The sequence below is a fragment of the Poecile atricapillus genome, chromosome 1, assembly GCF_030490865.1.
Source record: "Poecile atricapillus isolate bPoeAtr1 chromosome 1, bPoeAtr1.hap1, whole genome shotgun sequence".
Lineage (NCBI taxonomy): Eukaryota > Metazoa > Chordata > Aves > Passeriformes > Paridae > Poecile > Poecile atricapillus.
Genome location: NC_081249.1, coordinates 169273642 through 169294334, shown reverse-complemented (window position 1 = coordinate 169294334; position 20693 = coordinate 169273642). Strand labels below are relative to the sequence as shown.

Genomic DNA, 20693 nt, shown 5'->3' with positions numbered 1-20693 from the left:
GCGCCGCCGAGGGGGCGTGCCGGGCTCCCGGAGCCCCCACCCCGCCGGCCCGGCCCGGCCCCGCACGGGGCAGCGGCGGCACGGACCGCCCAGGGAGGGGAGGCGGCGGCGCAGCCCTGGTGCTTCTGGAGGAGGTGGCCCGGGGTGGGAACCGGAGTTGCCGGGTGCGAGCGGCGCATCCCCCCAGACACCCGCCCACCCTCCAGAGGCTGCTGTTTATAGCAGAACACGCGGATTTCACGGGCGTGAATTTCGCCAGCCCGGTTAGAGGGTACCGCAGATTACGGCCGAGGGATGTTCGGCGCGTTAGAATCGGTGATAAATGGGATATCAGGTTTCCCTGTCGCTTAAAACTCTCCGGTTAGGTTTCTAGAAAGAGCAAACACTAGCCGTTTCTCTTATTAGAAGGATAAACCCTGTTAGGCTGAATCAGCAATACACTCCCTAAGCACGGAATTGGAATTTTTTTCAGGGGGAAAAAAAAAAAATCAAACCAAACACGTCCTCCAGCAAAACCAGCCAATCAGCCAAGGCAGGCAGAAAACACACATTTATCGTTTGTCTGTAAGGCGATCAGATCAATCGGCGTGGTGACACAGCCCAGGGCTGCCTTCTGTGACACACGCGTACCTGCACGGGACAGGAAAGCGTTTCCGACGCGGGTGCGAGAAGCAGGACGGGTGCCTGCCTCGGCTCTGTCACTGGTTTTAGACACGTGTCTGCACCGGGCTCTGCTGTGCAGAAAGTCAGGTTAGTTTAGGGCAAAGGCAGATGCACTTCGTCTGCTTCTAATTTAGGCAATATGCAGTTAACTTTCCTCACTGAGAGGCCTGAAAAACCAGCCAAATGGGTGGATCCACTTCTTCATTTATATTTACGCTAGGAGGTTAGAATAGTGGTCTGCCTCTCCACCTGGTTTGCTTCGTTTTCTGCCCTGATGTTTTCAGTGGCATAACTAGCCCCTGGACCCCCCAGAAAGGGAGCAGGTGATGCATGGCACAGTTGGGGTTGGAGGATGTCACTGCCCTGTTCCTAGAGCCTGCAGGTCGTCCTTCTGGCACTGGCACACAGTGGGTGAGACTGCACAGGGTGTGCCCTGGTTGTGATCAAGCAGTGGGACCTCTCAGTCCTGCAGTGTTGTGCTGCCCTGGGACACACGTGCTCCATCTTCTCCTCTCCAAGCACAGCAGTGCCAATTCCTCTCTCCTGACTCACTCATAGCCCACTCTGTGCACACTGCTCAGGTCAGGGCCACAAGTCACCCCTGCAAAGGAACCTTTGTGAAACATCCCTGAGAAATTCAGCTTTAATGACACGGCCAGTGGGATGGAGATTTTCAGAGATTACAGCAAGTCAGCTATCATTACTGGAGATCCCCAGGGCTATTTTAATAAAAATAATGTATATAAATGATGACATTTAAATAGCTTCCTTCCCAAAGGCCTGCAGAAAGTTTCCCTTTCACTTCCTGTTGGTTCAATACCACTGGAGCAGGCAATGAGACAGAATAAAGTGCCTCAGCAGAGCACAATTGTTCTGTGTGAGGATAAGGTAAGAGTGTGGGAGAAATGAACTCTGAACTCAGGTCATTTCCAGATGGCAGAGTTTGAGGAGGGAAAGCAAAACAAACGGTCTGGCTACAAGTAAAATAATCAAGTGGAAAATCTCAGGCCTCCTGTGCTTACCCATGCACAGACAGGTTAGAAGCTAATCCCTGAACAGCTCTTTCAGTAGCTGAATTTCCTTTGTTGCTTTTTAACCTTAACAGCTCTTTAATTACTGTTCTTATTTTCAAATCAAGTATACATCTGTCATATTAATGAATATTCATTGTCACTGGAGAGGTATTAAATGCATTTTTACCTGAGCTTCCAAGGGAATAGATGCCAGCTGTGTGTGTTATTATCTAATTTCAGTCTGTCCTCAGTGCTGTAATAGTATCAAGACCGTTAGAGAAGACTCACAGATACATAAAAATAACAATGAATGTTTATTTACTTGCTTTACAGTGGCACTTAAGGATTCCTGCTAAGATCATGGCTCTGCTGCAAGGCTTTTTGCAGACTATGGCACAAGAGGTGGCCTTGCTTGACACAGCTGTCACCTGAAATGGAAAACACAGCCAAATGCTGCAGCAAGGATGTAGCAGTGGAGTATGTGGTCATTTTAGTGTCTTTTAGTTCCTTGGAGGGTTCTGACTGATTTTGTTGCCTTTGGTAGCATGTGAGCACTGTGTGGAGCAGATGGGTCTGTGTTACAGATACCTGTTTTGCGATTGTATGGTCTCTGCAGCAGAGGCTGCATGAATCCGGGGAAGGTTTCCTGTTGCAGCTCTCATTATACAACCCCTCCAAGTGCAAATCCACATATAATTAACCTAACTGGTGCACTAGGCCCACCAGTATCTTACACTTTCTTATCTACATTCATTCCTTTATAGGCTATAGATGGAGCAGAAGGCTGTCCACTGCTCAGAAAATATCAGGCTGTGCTATAATTTCAATGAGTGTGATTGAATCCCATGCCTCTTAGCTTCTTCTGGCTTCCTGCAAGGGTTGGAATGAGATTCCTCTAATGAAAAATTGTTCTGGCACTAATGCTAGCTGGGCTCCTTTCTCAAAATGTATGAGTCTGTACAGGAAGCATAGATGAAAAATTGGGAGTCTCCTGTGCTCCAGACTAAATGGGATGAGAAAGCATCCCATTTTCCCATGCCAGCACTGAAAGTGTTTGCCTTCTGAAAGACAGACACCTCTGGGTGCAATTTCCCTCGCTGGTTCCCTCCTATCCCAAGAGATCTAGGCAGCAGCATTTCCCTATTTCTTGTCTATGACACTGATCTAGAAGGGATAAGATCAAGTTCTTGGGTTAGCATAAAAAACCTGGGGAGAAATCCTGTGGGGAAAGTTTTCACTCTGAGCACATACATGAAAGTCCTGGGCATCAGTCCAGAAGAGGGAGGCCAGAAGTTTATAGGTCTGGGAGACGGATCAAAGAAACCTGCAGCAGCCACTTCAGAACAGGAGGAAGACTTAGCTCTAATAAAGACTCTTGGGAATACGTGTCATCACTGGTGCCCCTGCCTTTGAGGGCAGCACTTACCTTGACTCCTGCCAGCTGAGCTTCTGGCTGTCTCCAGACAGTTCCTGTCCAGCTGCAAGTGTGCACATCTGGGGCAGGGTGAAAGCCAGAGGAGCTGCTGGAGGGCAGGCACTGACCTGCGGAGTGCAGGGCCAGAAGCCATCCTGAGCAGCCTGGCTTTGCACTTCCATGTCAGCTGGGAAACCTTCTTGCATGCAATCTCCAGACACGCAGCACTGGCCTGTGTGTGGCCATGTCTGCGTGGCACCTAGGAAAAAATTACCCCACCAGCCATTTCCAGATTTCTCTTTGTATTGTCCAAGAGCCAGGAAAAGGATAAGAAAGATGCAGGTATGATACCTTCCTATAAACACGTGAACTAGGGACACAGACTTTGCTCTTCTTCTTTCCCTTACCAGCCAGGAAGCCTAACCCAGGGCTTGGTGCAATAATGATTGCCCTCAAACTGAAATAATATGTTTCTCTTCCCAAGAAGGAAGAAAAACTGTCTTTTTCTGTGGTGTCCAAGACAGCTGCAGCTCCCAGGTGTTTTTACAGCCCATGGCAGGCACAGCTGTGTCTCCCTAGGCACTTCTGGTCTGAGGTTTCTCAACAGGGTTTGGCAAAGCTGATGCCAGCACCCAGATCACATATAGGGCACTATGAACCAGCTTTCCTGGACCTGCTCTATGGGTTTTTTTTTGGGAGGGGTTGTGATATTTTTTGTTCATTTGTTTTGTTTGTGGGTTTTGTTGTTGTTGTTGTTGGGTTTTTTTTGTTTTTTGTCAGACAAGGGACCAACTCCTGGCTAGAGGTACAGGATGAAACCATAATAACGCTGCAGGGCATTTGTGTGGCTCCACAGGCCACCATCTCCTCCAGTACAAGGGCAGCCTGACTTTAGAGAGGAGCTGTGAAGGCTGAGGAGTGCTGCTGCTGTTGGGTGCATCGGCAGTGAGTGCTTGCCATTTGCTGGGAGGCAATCAGCTTGATAGGAGACACTCTTGGATGCAGGAAAAAGAGAAAGGCCTGGGCCAGTGGTCCCTGAAGAGCTGGATGGCATTTGGGCTTGCAGAGAGAGCAGGTGGAGTATCCTTTGAGGAGGGTAAACATAAAACAGTCAGGAAGCTCTGGTCTTGGGCACATGGGGGCTGACAGAACTCACTGCAGGATTTTGACATGCTAACACTCTCCTTGAGCCCTGCTTGGAGGTGCCTGACCTCATTGCAGAGGTGGCAGAAGGCAGTTAGGTGTTTGTGTAACTAATGAATCTCAACTCACTCATTGGTAGCCCTGAGCAGAGCCGTGGTGTGGTGACACCTCACATTTCCACAGCACAATTTGCCAGTGTCTGTCAAGCTGTCTGTGTGCTGTTCACAGCATATGCCACTCCTGTCACAGCTTCCCCCCTACTCCCCACAGCACCTGCCTTTGATATATTCTCAGGGTTCAGCCATTTGTTATGCCACCAGCACATCCAGCCTGACTGGCATGGAACATCCTGCTCCCTGTTGCATCAGCTCCTGGGAACACATGCCCAGCTGAAGAGTCCTCAGTCTTCCCAATGAGATTTCATTAATGTCTAGGAGGATATAATCAGGTTTCCAGCACAAGGTCTTGAAGAGCTGATCTACTGATAGATGGACTAAACCTTCCTTTGCAGTACAGGTATTGGTACCCCAGGTGCAAGTCATACTACTGCATTGTGAGGCGTTGATTGTACTATCAAAAGCAGCATCTGGGCCTGCTATCCCACTGCTGCACTGAGTGAGATGGTGCACAACAGGAACAAAGTCAGGGAAATCTCTGAAATGTGACTTTCCTGGTATGGAAACCACCACAGGAACTTGACAGTGTATAGACTGTGCTCCTGCCCTTTTAATTCAGAAAAATAAGAAACAAAAGTGGCAGCATCAAATGCCTTTAATTCTCTGTATTTCATGATAGAGGAGGCCCAAACTCCTATTAAATATCTAAATATTTCTGGAAGGCAGCATTTTAAATGATAGCTTTTTTCTCCCTCGCAGAGCCTGGCTGCAAGCTACACGCAGTAAGCTATTCAGACACATCCACAGAAGAAGGGGGGTTGCAGGACCTTCCTTCTCCTGTCTCTGCCTCAAATTGCAGACACATTTCTTCAGTGCAACACCATTTTAAGCAGCATTTCATACAGGCACTTATTTCCAGCCCTCCTGTACCTACTAGGCCATCGGGTCGAAGTGTTACTGTATTTGTGGCAAACAAGATGGGGGAAATGATTCAGGTTAAAATAAATGCAGCAAGACTTTCCCCACAAAGAAGAGTGTCTCAGAAGAATAAGCACAGGCTGTGTGGAGGGGTAGGAGGAAGGAGGAGAATCCCTTTCTACAGTGTGGACTGGGAATCTACACTTTGCATAATATCAAAAGTAGAAGAGGCTGAATAAAAATCGGGCAGTAGCAACAGGAGAAAGTAGGTCTTGGACTCTGATTTTTTTGCATTATTTTTTTTCTGATTGTTCCTATCAATTGTTATTCACATTTGGAGCAGGGATAGAAAAATTGCTTTGACCGAGAGACTATCTCCAAACATCTCTTCCTAAATTCAGCCCAAATTTATGCTCTACTCTTTTCTGATTTCATTGTGTAAGAAACTCCCCAAAGAAGGGCTTCCTTAGGCCATGTTGTGTTATATATAAGCTTAGTGGAAACAATGAGCTGGGGCTGGAGTGTAGGTTTGTGAGGTACTCTAGGGATACTCCAGTGAGGATGTTCTTTTCCAAGTCTGGTCAGAATCAAATAGCCCCCCAGCAAAAGAGGAAACTTGGAAATTCCACATACACTTCCAGATTGAAGATGCTCGGTAGAGTGACTCCCATAAAGTTTTCTTCAGTAAATGATGAGGAAGGTTAGAAATAATATCAGTCTAGTAATCCTCTAAAGGGGTCTACAAAATCTAACCTTTGATTAGTGTCAAGATGTTCAAAATCAGAAGAAACACTACCAGTAGCATGCCATGCTCCCCTCCCTGAGCAGTCAGGCCTGGCAGCCTCTTGCAGAGCTCCTTGGCTTTAATTTACATATTACTCCATCTAGTGGCCTTAAGGTTCCAGCCTCCAAGAGTTTAAAACTCTGTCCTGGCACCAGCTGGATTTCAAACCTCTGCAGCAGCTTTGCCATCACCACTTTTACCTCCATCTGTTAGGAAGAAAAGCAAACTGTCAGTGACAGCAAATACAGCTGCTTAAAGTCAGTCTACTATCTTATACTGCCTTGTCAATACAGAGATTTAGAAATTAAATATTACTCTTTTAATGCAGTCGGTTGAGTTTGGGCAGGAAACCTGTGACTTCCTGGATTTGAAGACAATGACAGGCACTAAGATCAGTCTTTCTGGTTATGTGTTAAACCCATTTTGGAAGTCAGACTGTAAAACTAAAGCACTCTGAGCACTGGTGCTTAGATGAGGTCACAGCACAGACCCAAAGCACTGGCCTCTGGCTATCCTGAAATGCTCTCTGCCATGCTCACACACATTAAATTGTCCCTCCTGTCCATGAAGCCCCCTCCTCACCTTCTCTGTGCCAGTTCTGGCTTGTGTCCTCCTCCAGCTTATTTTTTCCTTGCCTTGATCCTGTCAGTGGCAGCCACAGGATGATCCCCAAGACCCCCTTGCATATCCCCTGTGTGCTTGACTTTGGCTGGCAAAGGAATGTTGGCTGTGATTCCCATTAAGGGGTTTGGGTTCAAGCAGGCTGAGCCAGGGCAGTTGGGAGGGAGTGCAGCCTGTTGCTTCTCCCTGCAGATACCTTGGCTACATGGATGTCTGCTCTTGTGATAGCATTTGAGAGACATGCCTGTCATGGGCATGGGGGGAGATCTTCCCTCTGAGGAGAAGGTCAGTGCACAGGGCATCAGGGTGGCCTCTGGCTCACCACCACCTATGGTCAGCACACCCTGAGCTGGCCCAGTGCTTACTAACAAAGTGTTTTTCCAGGCCTCCACTCACCTGAGCAAACACCTGCCCGATGCAGGATCGGGGTCCCAGAGAGAATGGAAAATAGCAGTAATATGGCCTGCAAAGAAAAATGTTCAAAACTGTTACTCTGACAACTTGGTTATAATGAAACAAGCAAGTATTTCATCACAGCACCAAGAAAATGGTCTAAATATCCCCTTGCCTATCAGACTTGTTAAAGCAGTCTCCAAATTAACTGTTTTTTTGCTTCAGAGCAGCAATATAGCAGCATGTTTCCTTGTCATCTCTCCTTACAGTATGGCTCAGCTGCCAGAGCTGTTTTGATGCATGCCAGCCTTATTTCAAAGCGGAATGTCAAGCACCCTCTAACTGCTCTTCAGCCTGTCATGAGGATGTCACAATCCACTCAATTATTGCTCCTTTGGGCAGCTCTGAACCACGTGCGTGGGGGGGTGTTTGGTTTAGGAGACCAGACTAACTCTAGGCTGAAGGAAAACTCCTGACTTATGAAGTAGCTGGTGCTGATTTCTGCATCTGTTTAGTCACTCACTGGTCCCTTCTATTGCTCTCCTGAACACTGACTAGACTTGGGCTGCCTGCCCACGTGCAGCATCTTCTCTCCTTCACCCCCTTCTCTCCTCTCTAATATGGAGACATTTCAAGCACCCTGGGACCAGGGCTGTCACACATTAAATACTTGCACTGTACTAAGGCAAGTATTCAACCTGGTTTGGGCCCAAAGCTTTGACCTCAATATAAACATTTAATAATAATAATAATATTTTCTTTGTAAGGTAACGTGTAGTCTAAAGAACCCTTGAACAAAAGCTGTGCATTATTTCTCTCTATTTACATTTGGATGATTTAGTGTTACTCATACTGGAATGAAAAAATAGTTTTATTCTACTTTTCCTTTCCTTGAAATCTTTTCCTGTAATGGTTTTTTAATACATATTTAATAACATAAGAGTAAAAATAAGCTCACTTAGGTGCATCTTTGCTGAATCGATCTGGATCAAAAGTAAGTGGATCCTTGAAAAAGTTTTCCATCCTTCCCATTACATAAGTGTTGAGCTGGCAAGAAAGAGTTTATTTTTGTTAGTTAGGAGCAACACACTGAAAATGCCTATTTGCTGTCAGAGGTACAAAACCATAAATGCCTTCCACTCCCCAGTCCCAACTGACAGTCTTAATTAATTCCCCAGTTTTAGTCAAAATTTTAGAGAAGCCAGTACAAATATGCCCAGGAAAGATTTTGGCCCTCTCATCCACAGGTCAGTTACATTTCAACAGAATTCACAGAATGACTAGGTTGGAAGAGACCTCTAAGATCATTGAGTCCAACCCATGCCCTAACACCAAAAACTGTATAATGGCCCTGATATTACCACATCCAGTCTTTTTTTAAACACATCCTGGGATGGTGACTCCACTACCTCCCTAGGCAGACTATTCCAGTACTTTATCACTCTTTCCTAAAAAACTTTTTCCTAATATCCAGCCTATATTTCCCTTGGCACAGCTTAAGACTGTGTCCTCTCGTTCTGTCAGCTACTGCCTGGAGAAAGAGACCAACCCCCACCTGACTGCAAAAACCAGGGAGTTGTAGAGAGTGATTAGGTCACCTCTGAGTCTCCTTCTCTCCAGGCTGAACAACCCCAGCTCCCTCAGCCATTCCTCACAGGGTTTGTGCTCCCAGCCCCTCACCAGCCTCGTTGCCCTCTCTGGATGTGCTCAAGTGTCTCAACGTCCTTCCCAAACTGAGGGGCCAGAACTGGACACAGCACTCCAGGTGTGGCCTCACCAGTGCTGAGTATGGGGGAAGAATGACCTCCCTGCTCCTGCTGGCTACACTATTCCTGATCCAGGCCAGGATGCTGCTGGCCTTTTTGGCCACCAGGACACACTGCTGGCTCATGTTCAGCCGGCTGTCACCAGTACCCCCAGGTCCCTTTCTGCCTGGGCACTGTCCAGCCACACCGTCCCCAGCCTGTAGCACTGCAGGGGGTTATTATGACCAAATTGCAGCACTTAGCACTTGGACTTACTAAATTTCATCCCACTGGACACTGCCCATCCATACAACCATTCAAGGTCTCTCTGCAGAGCCCTCCTCCCTTTCAACAGATCGACACACGGTCCCAGCTTAGTGACATCTGCAAATTTACCAATGAAGGACTCAATACCCTCATCCATGTCACCAATACAAACATTGAACAGGACTGGCCCCAGCACAGACCCCTGAGGAACACCACTAATGACTGGCTGCCAGCTGGATGCAGCAGCATTCATCACCACTCTCTGGGCCCAGCCAGTTCCTAACCCAGCACAGAGTGCTCCTGTCCAAGCTGAGGGCTGCAACTTTTCCAGGACTTTACTATGGGAGACAGTGTCAAAGGCCTTGCTGAAATCCAAACAGACACATCACAGCCTTTCCTGCATCCACCAGGCAGGTCACCTGGTCATAGAAGGAGATCAGGTTGGTCAAACATGACCTACCCCTCCTAAGCCCATTCTGGCTGGGTCTGATCCCCTGGCCATCCTGTACGTGCTGCATGATGACACTCAGTATAAACTGCTCCATTACCTTACCGGGTACTGGGGTCAGGCTGACTGGCCTATAATTACCAGGATCCTCCTTCCTACCCTAATTTGGATTAGCTGGGGCACCTGAAAGCTGCTGATGGTGGATGGGACTCACAAAGACTGTGGTGTTTGCAGGAATTCTGATGCCATTGATGATCTGCTCCTTCTCCAGCCTGCGGAGCGTCCCTGAGACGGGCGGGTACAGCCGCAGCGACTCCTTCAAAACCTGTGTCAGCAAAAAGCACGAGAGTCAGTTAGCTCATACACTGTAGGAAGCAGAAATAAAATTAATTACTTCCCTATGGCCTTTCACTTTAGCTAAATGGGAGATTTTGACTTTTGAAATGGATGCTGGTCTATCTGCATTGGACTCCTGCAGGCAAAATATACAGCTAAGCCAGCTCCTTAAGGCCTGGCTCTTTCTTACAGCTGCTCAAATACAGAGAAAAAGCCACAAAACCCAGAAGAGATCCTGGAACAGATTTAACACCTCAAGCCAGAAGAACAACTGAGCAAAAAGCATTAGGAAGCAAACTCAAAGGGAATATCTAAAAGAGAAGTCTCCTGCCTCTGATGGGCTGTTCTGGGCACTGGCTGCTATAGGGGTGGGTGATTGCTCCTACCTCCTTCCCACTCTCAGCTCCTCCCTTTGTTCTGCTTCTGCTGCTTGAGGAACTGAGCCAGGTCAGAGCCCCAAAAATACAAAAACAACCTGGCAAAGGAAAATTAATGGGAATGTTGAGAAAAAAAATGGAATAAGACCATTTCTTTTGGTGTCAGTGAGCTGTAAGAATGGCTTATTTCATCAAAGGGAAACCTAATTAACAGTGAACATGAGTGTTTCACTGAAAATGCAATTAAAAGTGTGCATGCACAAGTGGACTAATGAAAAAGAAACCTGGACAAAAGGATTCAGAATTGCCTGAACAACAGGAGAGGAGTCCCATAGTCTCTGACACTCCAGTGATGGACTGGCTCTGACCAAGGGTGACTGATTTTGGTTGTACAGATCCAAGCTTGTGCTCTTAAATAAATGGTCTGCTTTGAGAAGCTCTCATGTGATCTGTCTTAAAACTGAAAGGCTTAGATACCTCATCCTAATTGGAGTGGTATAATTGTGATGGTGTTTGGAGAAGCCTAGGAAGCCTGCTGATTTCTGCAATCACATAAGGTTGTCTTTTTCTTATGAGAAATAGACCTGTGAAATCTATCTGCTATCAAAGCACAGTAATTTGTGGGACAGGATATGGCAAATGGTAAAACACTGTTGCTCACCTCAGCAGGGTAGTTTAAAACAAAAAGGATCATGGCAGACTACTAAAATCATGGGGTAATTTATGCAGAACAGATGCCAGGACTATGATTCAGCCTCTCCTGAGGGCTACTGGTGTCCCCTATCTTGTGAAAAAAGGAAATGTAACACAAACATTGGCTAATAGCCAACCCAGGCTTTGCAGTTAATTACCAAACAGCATTTCCATACACAAGACCTCTTTTAGGACCAAACTCTTCCCCCCACCACCCCTGAGTGACTGAAGAGGGTTTCAATGCTGAATAATGAAAAACTGACATTAGAAAATCCAGTCATTATTTTTGGCTATCCTCAAATTCCACTTTATCGCATATGGTGAGATCATAGCTGGAAATGCTTTAACAACAATCAAACAAAAATAGAGCAGTGAATTAAGACAGTGTGTGGGATTCACACACAGATTGGGCTCAAAGTTGCATACCTTTCTTAAAATTATACCTATTGTTTCACCTTAAACAAATGGGGATTATGCAACTCTGCTGTAGCTCCCAGACTGGTAATAATTAAGGAAAACAGTGAAGGAATCTGTAAATTTGAGGAGCATCTTTCCCAATAAGGCTGGACTGCTGAAAATGTGTTGGGCTACTTGCTTGCTGACTCTCTGGGGACAAACATTATCAGGACAAAATATTAGCATCATTTTTAGACTTTTATAAATGTGGGGCTCCTCCATGACATGTCAGAGGTGCTACCAAGCAGCTCTGCCTGGTATCTTACCTCACTCCTACAGTACCTGCGATAAGTAGGTGAGCTTGCCAAGATCCTCATAGTCAACGTCTTTCTTGGCACCAAGAACCTCATCCACTTCAGCCTGAGCCCTGCAGTTCAGTTAAAACTTGTTAGCTGCAGATGCCGGTTTCTTGCTAGGCAAGTTGACAAATTACATTATTTTACTTTCCAGACACTCAGTTGGACTTAAACACGCCATCCTCAGGCAAAATGCCAACCAATTCCCATCCAGGCTTCCTGAACTTGTACCTCACATCAAGATGAGGCAATGTCCATACAGGGCAGCTGAATCCAGTGGGATTTGGGACCTGTATGTATAAAGGCTTTGAAAAAAATCACCTAAGTGAAACTGAAATAATCCATCTTAAGGTTTTTAATTTTTTTTTACATTTTGGATGTATTGGTCCTAAGAAACTGCTTATTTTGGAAGGAGAATATAATTTATTTGGAACTGATCTTAATATTTTAATAACCCTTACAATTAAGTTCATCTTGAAATTAACATCAAGCTGGGTCTGTTAATTGGAGCACACATACCTTTCCAGTATTTCAGGATGCTGACCCAGTGCCATTACTGTAAATGTCATCTGATTGGCACTTGTTTCATGACCTATTGATAACAAAAACCAGTTTAAAAGTTAGTATGAAATAACAACATGATACAAAGATGGTTTACTAGGGTGATACAATGAAGCTTTAAACATCAAACCCCAAATGTTCTATTTCAAATATGATAGAAAATAAAGGAAATAATAAAAGGTATGTGAAGTCTACATAAAGAGCTTTCAACAATGACAAGAGAAGGACACAGCTTGCAAAGATATCACCCATATTGCCCAAGTCAAAGCTGCAGTGGTTGTATCAGCACCTACTGCTCATGAGCTCCCTGACAGGAGGACCGGTGAGGTCCAGGTTTGCCTTGTCATATTATGGGACATGCAGTTCTGCCAAAAATGAACGATTTACTGGTTTTGAGGGAAAACAGAACTTCTTACCATATTTCTTTAGAAGGTCTGCTTTACGTGTTAGGATGACTCTGCTTGAGCAAAGAGGTTGGACCAGAGGACCCTTCCAACCTTACCCACTTTGTGACTCTGATGTGGACACTTTTCCCTTTTTTTCATGGACATATGTAGCATTTTAAAGTATTACAGAAAACAGACTTCTGCAAAGATGTCTACTGCAATAATATCTTTCTTGCCAAAGAACAGCATTTTGACCTCACCTTCTTATGAACCTAAATCTTCTTGTTCTGCAAAATATTTATCTCACATAATTACTCAGCCCACACATTTTCTGACTGGCTTGACAGTGTCTTATATGTAAGCATGAATGGCATTTAATCGTGTGGGTGAGGTGATGCAAAGACACATTGAATATGTAAAAGATGGTTTTGGTGGGGTTTAGTGGGATCTGGGTGGAAGGTCCAGAACCCCATAAGGAATAGTCTTGCACCCCAGTGGGCAGTGGAAAGAGAGAGGCTGGAAAACAGAGTGGGAAGCCAGTGGCTGGAAAACGTCAGCCTGGCGTTATTTGCTGGGTTGATATCACTGAAAGAAGGCAATATATCATTTGCCTGTGAGAAAATGAAGAGTTCTCTTCAGACCTCACCCAGCTGGTCCTATGCCAGTGTAATACTGCTGTCTTTCAACCAAGAGACTCCTGGTTGCAGCAGCGTCACACGGAGTGATGATGTTAATGATGTTAATTATGATTAATAAAGATGTTAATCATGACCTTGTAGACAGCTCGAGAATGAGTTCAGCTTCTCACATGACATAGCCAAGCATTAAAATAGCTACCAACCTGCAACAAAGAAAGTGATAAAGTTATCCAGAATGTTTTCATCATCTCTAGTTTCCTCCAGAGCTGTCAAGACAGAAAAACAAATAGGATTAGAAAATGCTCCTGTGCCCCAGTCAGATCAGCCAGAATGCTCTGCCTGTTTGGCACATATTGGCTGAAGTGGCATTGAGAGAGGATGCTGAGTGAGAATTTCAGTGGTGACTTGTGACCAATATTTGATCCAACACAAAGAAACGGAATTTTCAAAGCAATTCTCACTATCTTCAGCGTGAAAACAACTTTAAAGGAAGATCCAAGTTCAGATCTCCAAAACAGTCCTCCCTGAATTTCACAGCAAAACATACCACAGAGAAATTCACTCAAACAGCAAGGTGTCTCTTACCATCTCCTTTCAGTATCTGTGTAAGAATATCCACTGTGGCTTCTTTCCCATTCTGGATGGCTTCTCTCCTCAGGTCAATGCACTCCTTCCCCACACGTCTCAACAGCCTCACACTCTCCCTGGCCTCCTTTACCAGCTTCTGATACCCTGGCATGAACTGAATACAGAGTTTCTTTTGTCATTTTATTCCTTTTGCTGGTTAAAAAAAAAAAAAGTCAGTGTTATTTTACATGTGAGCACCTTGTTTTCCACTAAATGTCACTTGCCACAAAAATATTTACTCTCCATGCAACAAACTGAATGCCTGCAGGATGAAGGGTTTGGGCTGAAATAAGAAACATTTCAATCTGTGCATGCTGATGTCGTGTCTCATCAGAGGTGAGGTTTTGGGTACTGTGAGCAAAATTCATCACCTCTCCATGGAAAGAAACTGCAGCATGCAATGCAGAATTGCACCCCTGGTCTCAAAAAAGAAAACAGGAGATCTAAAAGTCAACTATGGCTTTCATAAGACACTGGAATAATTCTTCACTTAAATATTTCATATTACATTCATCATTTCCTAGTAGATTAATTTGGTAGATGAATTTGAGTTGAAAATGTAATTTTTTCACAGCAAGAATGCTCAAACTTCTTCCACCCTGACTGAAGGCTGCAATCCTTCTCGGACAAATGGCAAAAATCTCAATTTCTAATGGCTATGAGAGCATAAAACCATATCAGAAGGAGACACATACAGGGGGGGAACAAAAGAAAAAATGCATTAAATATTAATATTATTATTAATATTAATGTTAATTTTGAGAGTTTTTTAAAGCACTAATGAATTTTATCTTGATGCACATTGGAGGGAAAGATCTACAGATGACAGCTTCCCTGACATAAATGGACCTTGCACAGCTCCATGAACTCAAGCAGGAGCAGCTGAATGTGAGGAGAGAGGACCGAAGTGAGAGAGTACAGACCCTTATGAAGGGGACGCGTGCCTTGTTCAGTCCCTCCATAATCTTAGTCACAGCACTGGGTAAAGCTGTCTGGTCATCACTCAGTGCATTTAATTCCAAGCCAAAGGCTACCTGAGAAGCAGAAGAGAAAAAATGCAACTTGCTGGGGTGGGGGTGAAAGAGCAGGAGAGCCTCACAGTGCCACCTTTTCCCCTAAAAATATCTCAGGCTAGACCCTGCCTTGCAGGAGGCTGTGAGGGGAGGGCAATATTGACATTATGTTTTCTCCTTATTTGGGAGGTTTCCTCCCAAAATTTGCCCTAAACCAGTAAATTAATAATTTTCTACTACTCTCCATTCCTCCCAAACTGGTTTGCATAGAAAGGGAAAAGGCAGCATAAGGCAGACTTCATGCAGACACGCCATGGCAATAATACAACCTCCAACCATGAAAGAGCCCTGGTGTGTCCCTTTTGGCATGGATGGGTGGGAGGTATGAGGCTGAAAGGACTCTTCCAAAGGTCCCCATCCTGTAGGCCACACCTAGACTTTACAGACCCTTCCCTAACTGCCCTTTCCCATGGCTCAGCAATAATGGAAGTGATACAATTAGTCCTGCAGGACTTCTGGCACTGCTGGGTAAAGGTCCTTCTCCCTGCCTCCAGCTCCTGATCCCATCCTGCTGCTGGCTGCCATTATTTCCATCACTTCCTGCCAGTTGCAGAGGAAACAAGAAATGGACAGTGGGTACCTTTCCAATGATATCCATGGTCACCCGGCTCATCATGGACAGCATGCTAAACTCTGTTTTTCCATCTGCCTTTTCCTCTAGCTTCTCCATCAGCTCCTCTGCTTTTTCATTAAAAGTTTCCATCAGACCAATCAGGTAGCTGAACAATCAATAAAGATGAGTATTGGGGGCTCTGGAGAGGATATCTTTGCTCAGACAAAATAACTTTCATTATTTTCAATAGAAAATTGTAAAATTTTTTTAAAATTTATAATTAACTTGCCTTAATACATTAAAAAGCAAACATGTAAAATGAGCTACATTCTTCTTACAGCAGCCCTGCTCTGCCCTGCCATGTAATTAGTAGCTGTCACGGCAAAGGGCAGTGGCCTGTGCCCAGCAAGGCACATGGATTTTATCTTTGGATCCTACACACTGCATCAAGGGGCACAAGGAAACAAGACCAACCCTATGCCTTATCTTTTCCAACAGGATAAGGCAGCCATAACCACGCCCCAGGTTATACAACCTTCAGACATTTCTGCCACTGCTGAGTTCAAAGGGGTGCCACTGCTCCATGGGAAGTCTTGTCAAATTATAATTAGCATGCAAATGGAGTGCTAGATTCGAAGTTAAATATGATTTTGGCACTGAATGTTGGAGTCTTTTTCATCCAAATATCAAATAAAGGGAGAAGCATGACAATACAGTAAAAGTAACAGCTAGATCATCCCAGAAATATTTGCCTTACCTTCGGCTGAAAGCTGAATCCATTATCCTCCGCTGCTTGCGCCAATGCTCATGGTTGCAAACAGTTACCAAGCCATTCCCTAGAAACCTAGCACACAGGAAAACAAGGAAAGGAACAGTTTTATCCAAGGGAGCCTGCTGAATCCCATGTAGTCGCAAATGTAAGAGTTTCACATCTACTTTCTTTTTCCCATGTGTAGGGAGCACCTTTGAGCATGCAACCATTGCATCAATGTGGACAACAACCAAACAACAGATTTTTTTTCTCCAGGTAGGTGTGGACTGCTGAGTCCAATAAGATGCTGGTTCATTACAGTTGTTATGCAAATAATTAGCATAATAACTGGATATTTAATAATATTGTATTTTTTAAGGCTTCAGACTACCAAAGAAAATTTCCCTTTTCTGGGAATTGTATTTAGAAGTTGCAAACTGCCATGCCTTATGGAGTGCTCTGAAACCACTGCTCTAAAAAAATGCTCTGAGAAATTTGATGAAGGTCTTGAGCAGACTGCTCTGAGACTAACTGGACATTCCCAGGGGGGAAAATGGATACATGATCAAGGGAAAACAAAATCCAGTATATCCTCCTCCCTGACTGTGAAGACATTTGACTTGACATATAGTTTAATAGGTACATGCCGCTTACATGTGTCTGGAATTAGAGATTAATCCCGACACTAAGGTAAATGGTCTGAGTCAAAATGTCATGCCTGTGATATTATTAATCTTGCACTTATTTTCAGATCACAATGGATTCAGATGGCTTTTGCCTACCTCTCACCAAATAGGCTGAAGAGAGTACCATACACCATTGGATCCTTTGGGTGCTGTGGTGACATCAAGAACTCCTGAAATCAAACCTCAGGTCAGTGAATACTGAGTGCAATCTGTTTCCCAGACAAAACACAAAATTTCACTCACACACATTTACTCCCTTCTTTTGTAGCAATACTGTGAAGAGTAGATGATTTATTATTTCGTGTGCCCTGATTCCCCAGTTCCTGTGCTGCTAGCTTGCTCTGCATGCCTCTAGCACTTTTTTGCCCAATAACTTGCAATCTCCCTGTTTTAATTGCAAAGATTTAGAGAAAGAAATTTGGTCTTGAGTGCCCCATTCATTTGAGATACTAAGCTCTTGTACGGAGCCTGCTTTTCACAAATGGAAAATGTTTGCTATATGTGCTGTTTAAATAAAAGTAACAAAATAAATTACCTGGTCAAGGAAAAAATTAATCAGGACAACCTGGAGAACAAAGCACCTCATCCTCCTAACCCAGCCAGAGCCAAGCACAGACTGGCTGCTCTGTGCTACTCTGATCATCAGGCAACAGCTCTCCTGTTATGGAGGCATGGGCCGATCCCCACTATTGATTTGGCTTTATTTTTCAGTACCTTCACTCCTTCAGGACTCACAACCAATACTGAGATTCTGTGAAAGGCATTCACTCGTACAACAGGTCCATATTTCTCTGCCCTGTAAGAAAAGAAAATTTTAAAACAGAGAATGATGGTACAAACCAACATGTAACAGCTCAGATCTAATAACCCCAAAGGACCAGAGCACATTGCAGTGGGAATTATTGCAGTCCCCAGCCAATAAAGCCATTAAGAGAATTGCAGGACAGAATAATCAAGGTTGGAAGAGACCTTCAAGATCATCTGATCCAACCGTCAACCCACCACCACCGTGACCACCTCTAATCATGTGCCACATCCAGACGCCCCTTGAACATTTCCATGAAGTTACTCCACCACCATCCTTATTCCAATGGCTAACCATTCCTTCAGTGAAAGTTTCTTTAATATCTAATCTGATCTGAAAGATCAATGCTGTCTATCTAGCTCCTTTGCCAGCCTTCTCAATTATGCTAATGATGTAATCCTGTAAGGATCTTTGGGCCTTGATTTCTCCATATGTGCTACAGAACTAACCTATTCAATGTTATTGATGTGTCTCAACTCACCACTGCAGGAAGAGATCTGGCGTTAACTCCCCATTCCTCACCATTCTCCATATGATTGGCAGGTGTCCAAATAAAAAGCTGCAGAATATGAAGGTTACAAGTGTCATGAGGATGCCAACATAGGGTTTTGTATGGATTGCTTCCATCCTTGCAGTCCTTGTTGCCCAGTGAGTGTTGTTCATACTTTCCTCATAAGGGAAGATGAAAATAACTCTGAGCTGTGCCAATGCCCAGTTCTCATCAAGCTGGTAAACTGGGGACCAAAGACAGGTTGGTGCTCACATGCAACCAAGGCAGACCAGTACAGAGATGAAGGACAAGGTCTTTTTCATATGCTGTATTATAGGAGATGTTTGGGTCTGGATGGGAGCCCCCATGAATTGCTTTGCTCTTTGCCTGGCTGACTGAATCTTGACTGCAGCTACTACATTGCTGTACATGAAAGAGACACTTGCATTAAATACTTTTTAATACATGCTCATCCCTGGTAAGTGTAACTTCATTTCTGTCAATGGATTTCTGTTAAAGGAGATTAGAAACCATCTCCTTATGTCCAAAACCATATCATTTCAAATACTGAGGACAATAATTACTGGTTAGTATGGAAATTGAAGAAATTAATAAAAAATGTTAACTTTTCAAATACAATAGCTGCACTGAAAACTTAGAGATCAATTCCTTCAGCTGTGAGTGTTGAATTCCCACTGGCTTTGCATAAATCTGAGGGAAGATTTGGCCAAGTTTGTCTCTAAATGAAGCAAGCTGCATTCAAGGTCTGTTTCCAGTTTGAGAGACAGAGGTCCATGCTATCATCCTTTTCAGTATAAATAAGCTATGGGGGAAAACTGAGTCTTATTTTATTACTGTTGGAACTGAGAGGTGCTTAAAATAACAAGAACTCAACAAAGTTACTCAACACCTACAGAAACTTTTAATCCTCCACTTGTTTGACTCCTTTGTCACTGTATTCCAAAAAGATGTGAAAGCTCCAAATACAACACAACTCCTTTGTTAGCTCTGGAAGCCACTCTATCTGCAGCACAGGAAACAAGTTTCCACTCGTGGCTCCTCTGGTGTGCCATCACTCCACCGTGCTATTTCACAGCTCAAAATGAACCTAAGGACCAGCAGGTTCAGGTATGACAAGATCATCCTCTCTCTAGTCCTGGTATCTGACCCTGATTACACAAGTAGGCTGGAGCCTGGAGGTGGGCAGGAGAGAGCGGTGTCCCTGTAAGGCTGTGTATGAGCGCTGGTGTCTCTCCGTGGCATGTTACGGAGGGCATGTACACCCACAGGTGAAGTGGGAAGCTCACACACTCCTGCAAGAACCGTGACTCCTTGTGACAGCGCTGCCACTGCCTGGCTGGCAGCTTTCTCACTTCCCCTTATCACTTCTGACATTTTTATTTATTTTTGGCAGAAACTAAACACCTGGCTTATGAAGGAGAGCACGGAAGGTGCCTGGTGGAGTTAGTGTCAATGTGCCTCCTGGAGCAGTGTGGCGCGGAGGGCGGTGCTGGTCCCTCCTGCGCGGCTGACGCTGCCGTCAGGTCCCTCTCCAGGGTCATGAGCAAACGCAGGGCTCGGGTGGGCGACTCTAAAGCGCCCCTTGGGCCGCTGTGGCCACCCGGGAGATGTAGGTCAGGACACGCAGCCCCGGGCAGGCAGGCCGTGCTGCTGAGCCGGCTGCGGGATCCCCGGCGATGCCAGCGCCCGGGCCGCGGGCACACAGCAGCGCTGTGCCCAGCCCGCTGACCTCTCGCCGCTGCCCTTGCCCGCACCCGCCGGGCCCGGCACGGCCTGTGGACACCGGCTGGAGGGTTTATTTCCTGCTCTGGCGTTGCCTCATGGCTCCAGCCTGGCAGGGAGCGCTCTGCGGAGACTCCGAGCCAGCCCGCCGCCGCCTCGCCTGCCCGGCCAGCCCCTTACCTCTCCCGCGGGGCGCCGGGGATGTAGTCGTACTTGGCGTGGATGTACTGCACGTAGCAGCAGTACAGGACGAAGGCCAGGAGGGACAGGGCCAGCAGGAGCCCCCCCGCCGCACACAGCACCTCCATCCCCGCCGGCTGCCGGCGCCTCCCCCCGCACCGAGCAAAGGGCGGCTGGGGCGGGCCGGGAGAATCCCCGGCTGCGGGCGGGGACCGCCCCGCTTAAAGAGCCCGGCGGCGGCGGCGGCCTGCGCCCGGAGCGCCGTGCTGTTCCAACACACCCGCACGGCCTGTGCCCCTCAGCATGGCTACGGATATGGCCCAGAGGAGGACACGAAGATGCTCAACGGGCTGGAGCAGTTTTCTTCTGAAGACAGGCTGAGACAGTCAGAGCTGTTCAGCTCGGAGAATAAGAAGGCTCCGGGGAGATCCTATTACAGGGGCTACAAGAGAGCTGGAGAGGGACTTGTTACAAGGGCATGTAGTGATATGACAAGGGGGAATGGCTTTGAACTTAA

At 45.7% G+C, this 20693-nt stretch overlaps 1 protein-coding gene across 1 annotated transcript; it reads right to left on the bottom strand.

Moving 5' to 3' along the window:
* Positions 1–5928: 5928 nt before the first annotated feature.
* On the bottom strand, positions 5929–20357 carry LOC131592450 (cholesterol 24-hydroxylase). The gene is made up of 15 exons (XM_058863978.1): positions 20177–20357; positions 18245–18322; positions 17673–17754; positions 17055–17128; positions 16279–16365; positions 15549–15687; positions 14819–14929; positions 13854–14010; positions 13472–13534; positions 12203–12275; positions 11670–11754; positions 9740–9850; positions 8024–8112; positions 7069–7135; positions 5929–6257 (listed from the first exon to the last, which is right to left on the bottom strand). Exons 1-15 carry the CDS (start codon positions 20302–20304, stop codon positions 6096–6098), a joined length of 1506 nt encoding a protein of 501 aa, XP_058719961.1. The 5' UTR covers positions 20305–20357; the 3' UTR covers positions 5929–6095.
* Positions 20358–20693: the final 336 nt, after the last annotated feature.

What these genes read in the sequence shown, in the direction of transcription:
- LOC131592450 (XM_058863978.1), bottom strand. Translation starts at nt 20,304, where the DNA reads ATGGAGGTGCTGTGTGCGGCGGGGGGGCTCCTGCTGGCCCTGTCCCTC. An exon ending in CCATGGATATCATTGGAAAG is followed by an intron (nt 14,930 to 15,548) that starts GTACCCACTGTC and finishes TCTGCTTCTCAG; the next exon opens with GTAGCCTTTGGCTTGGAATT. An exon ending in AGCTCACCTACTTATCGCAG is followed by an intron (nt 9,851 to 11,669) that starts GTACTGTAGGAG and finishes TTGCTGACACAG; the next exon opens with GTTTTGAAGGAGTCGCTGCG.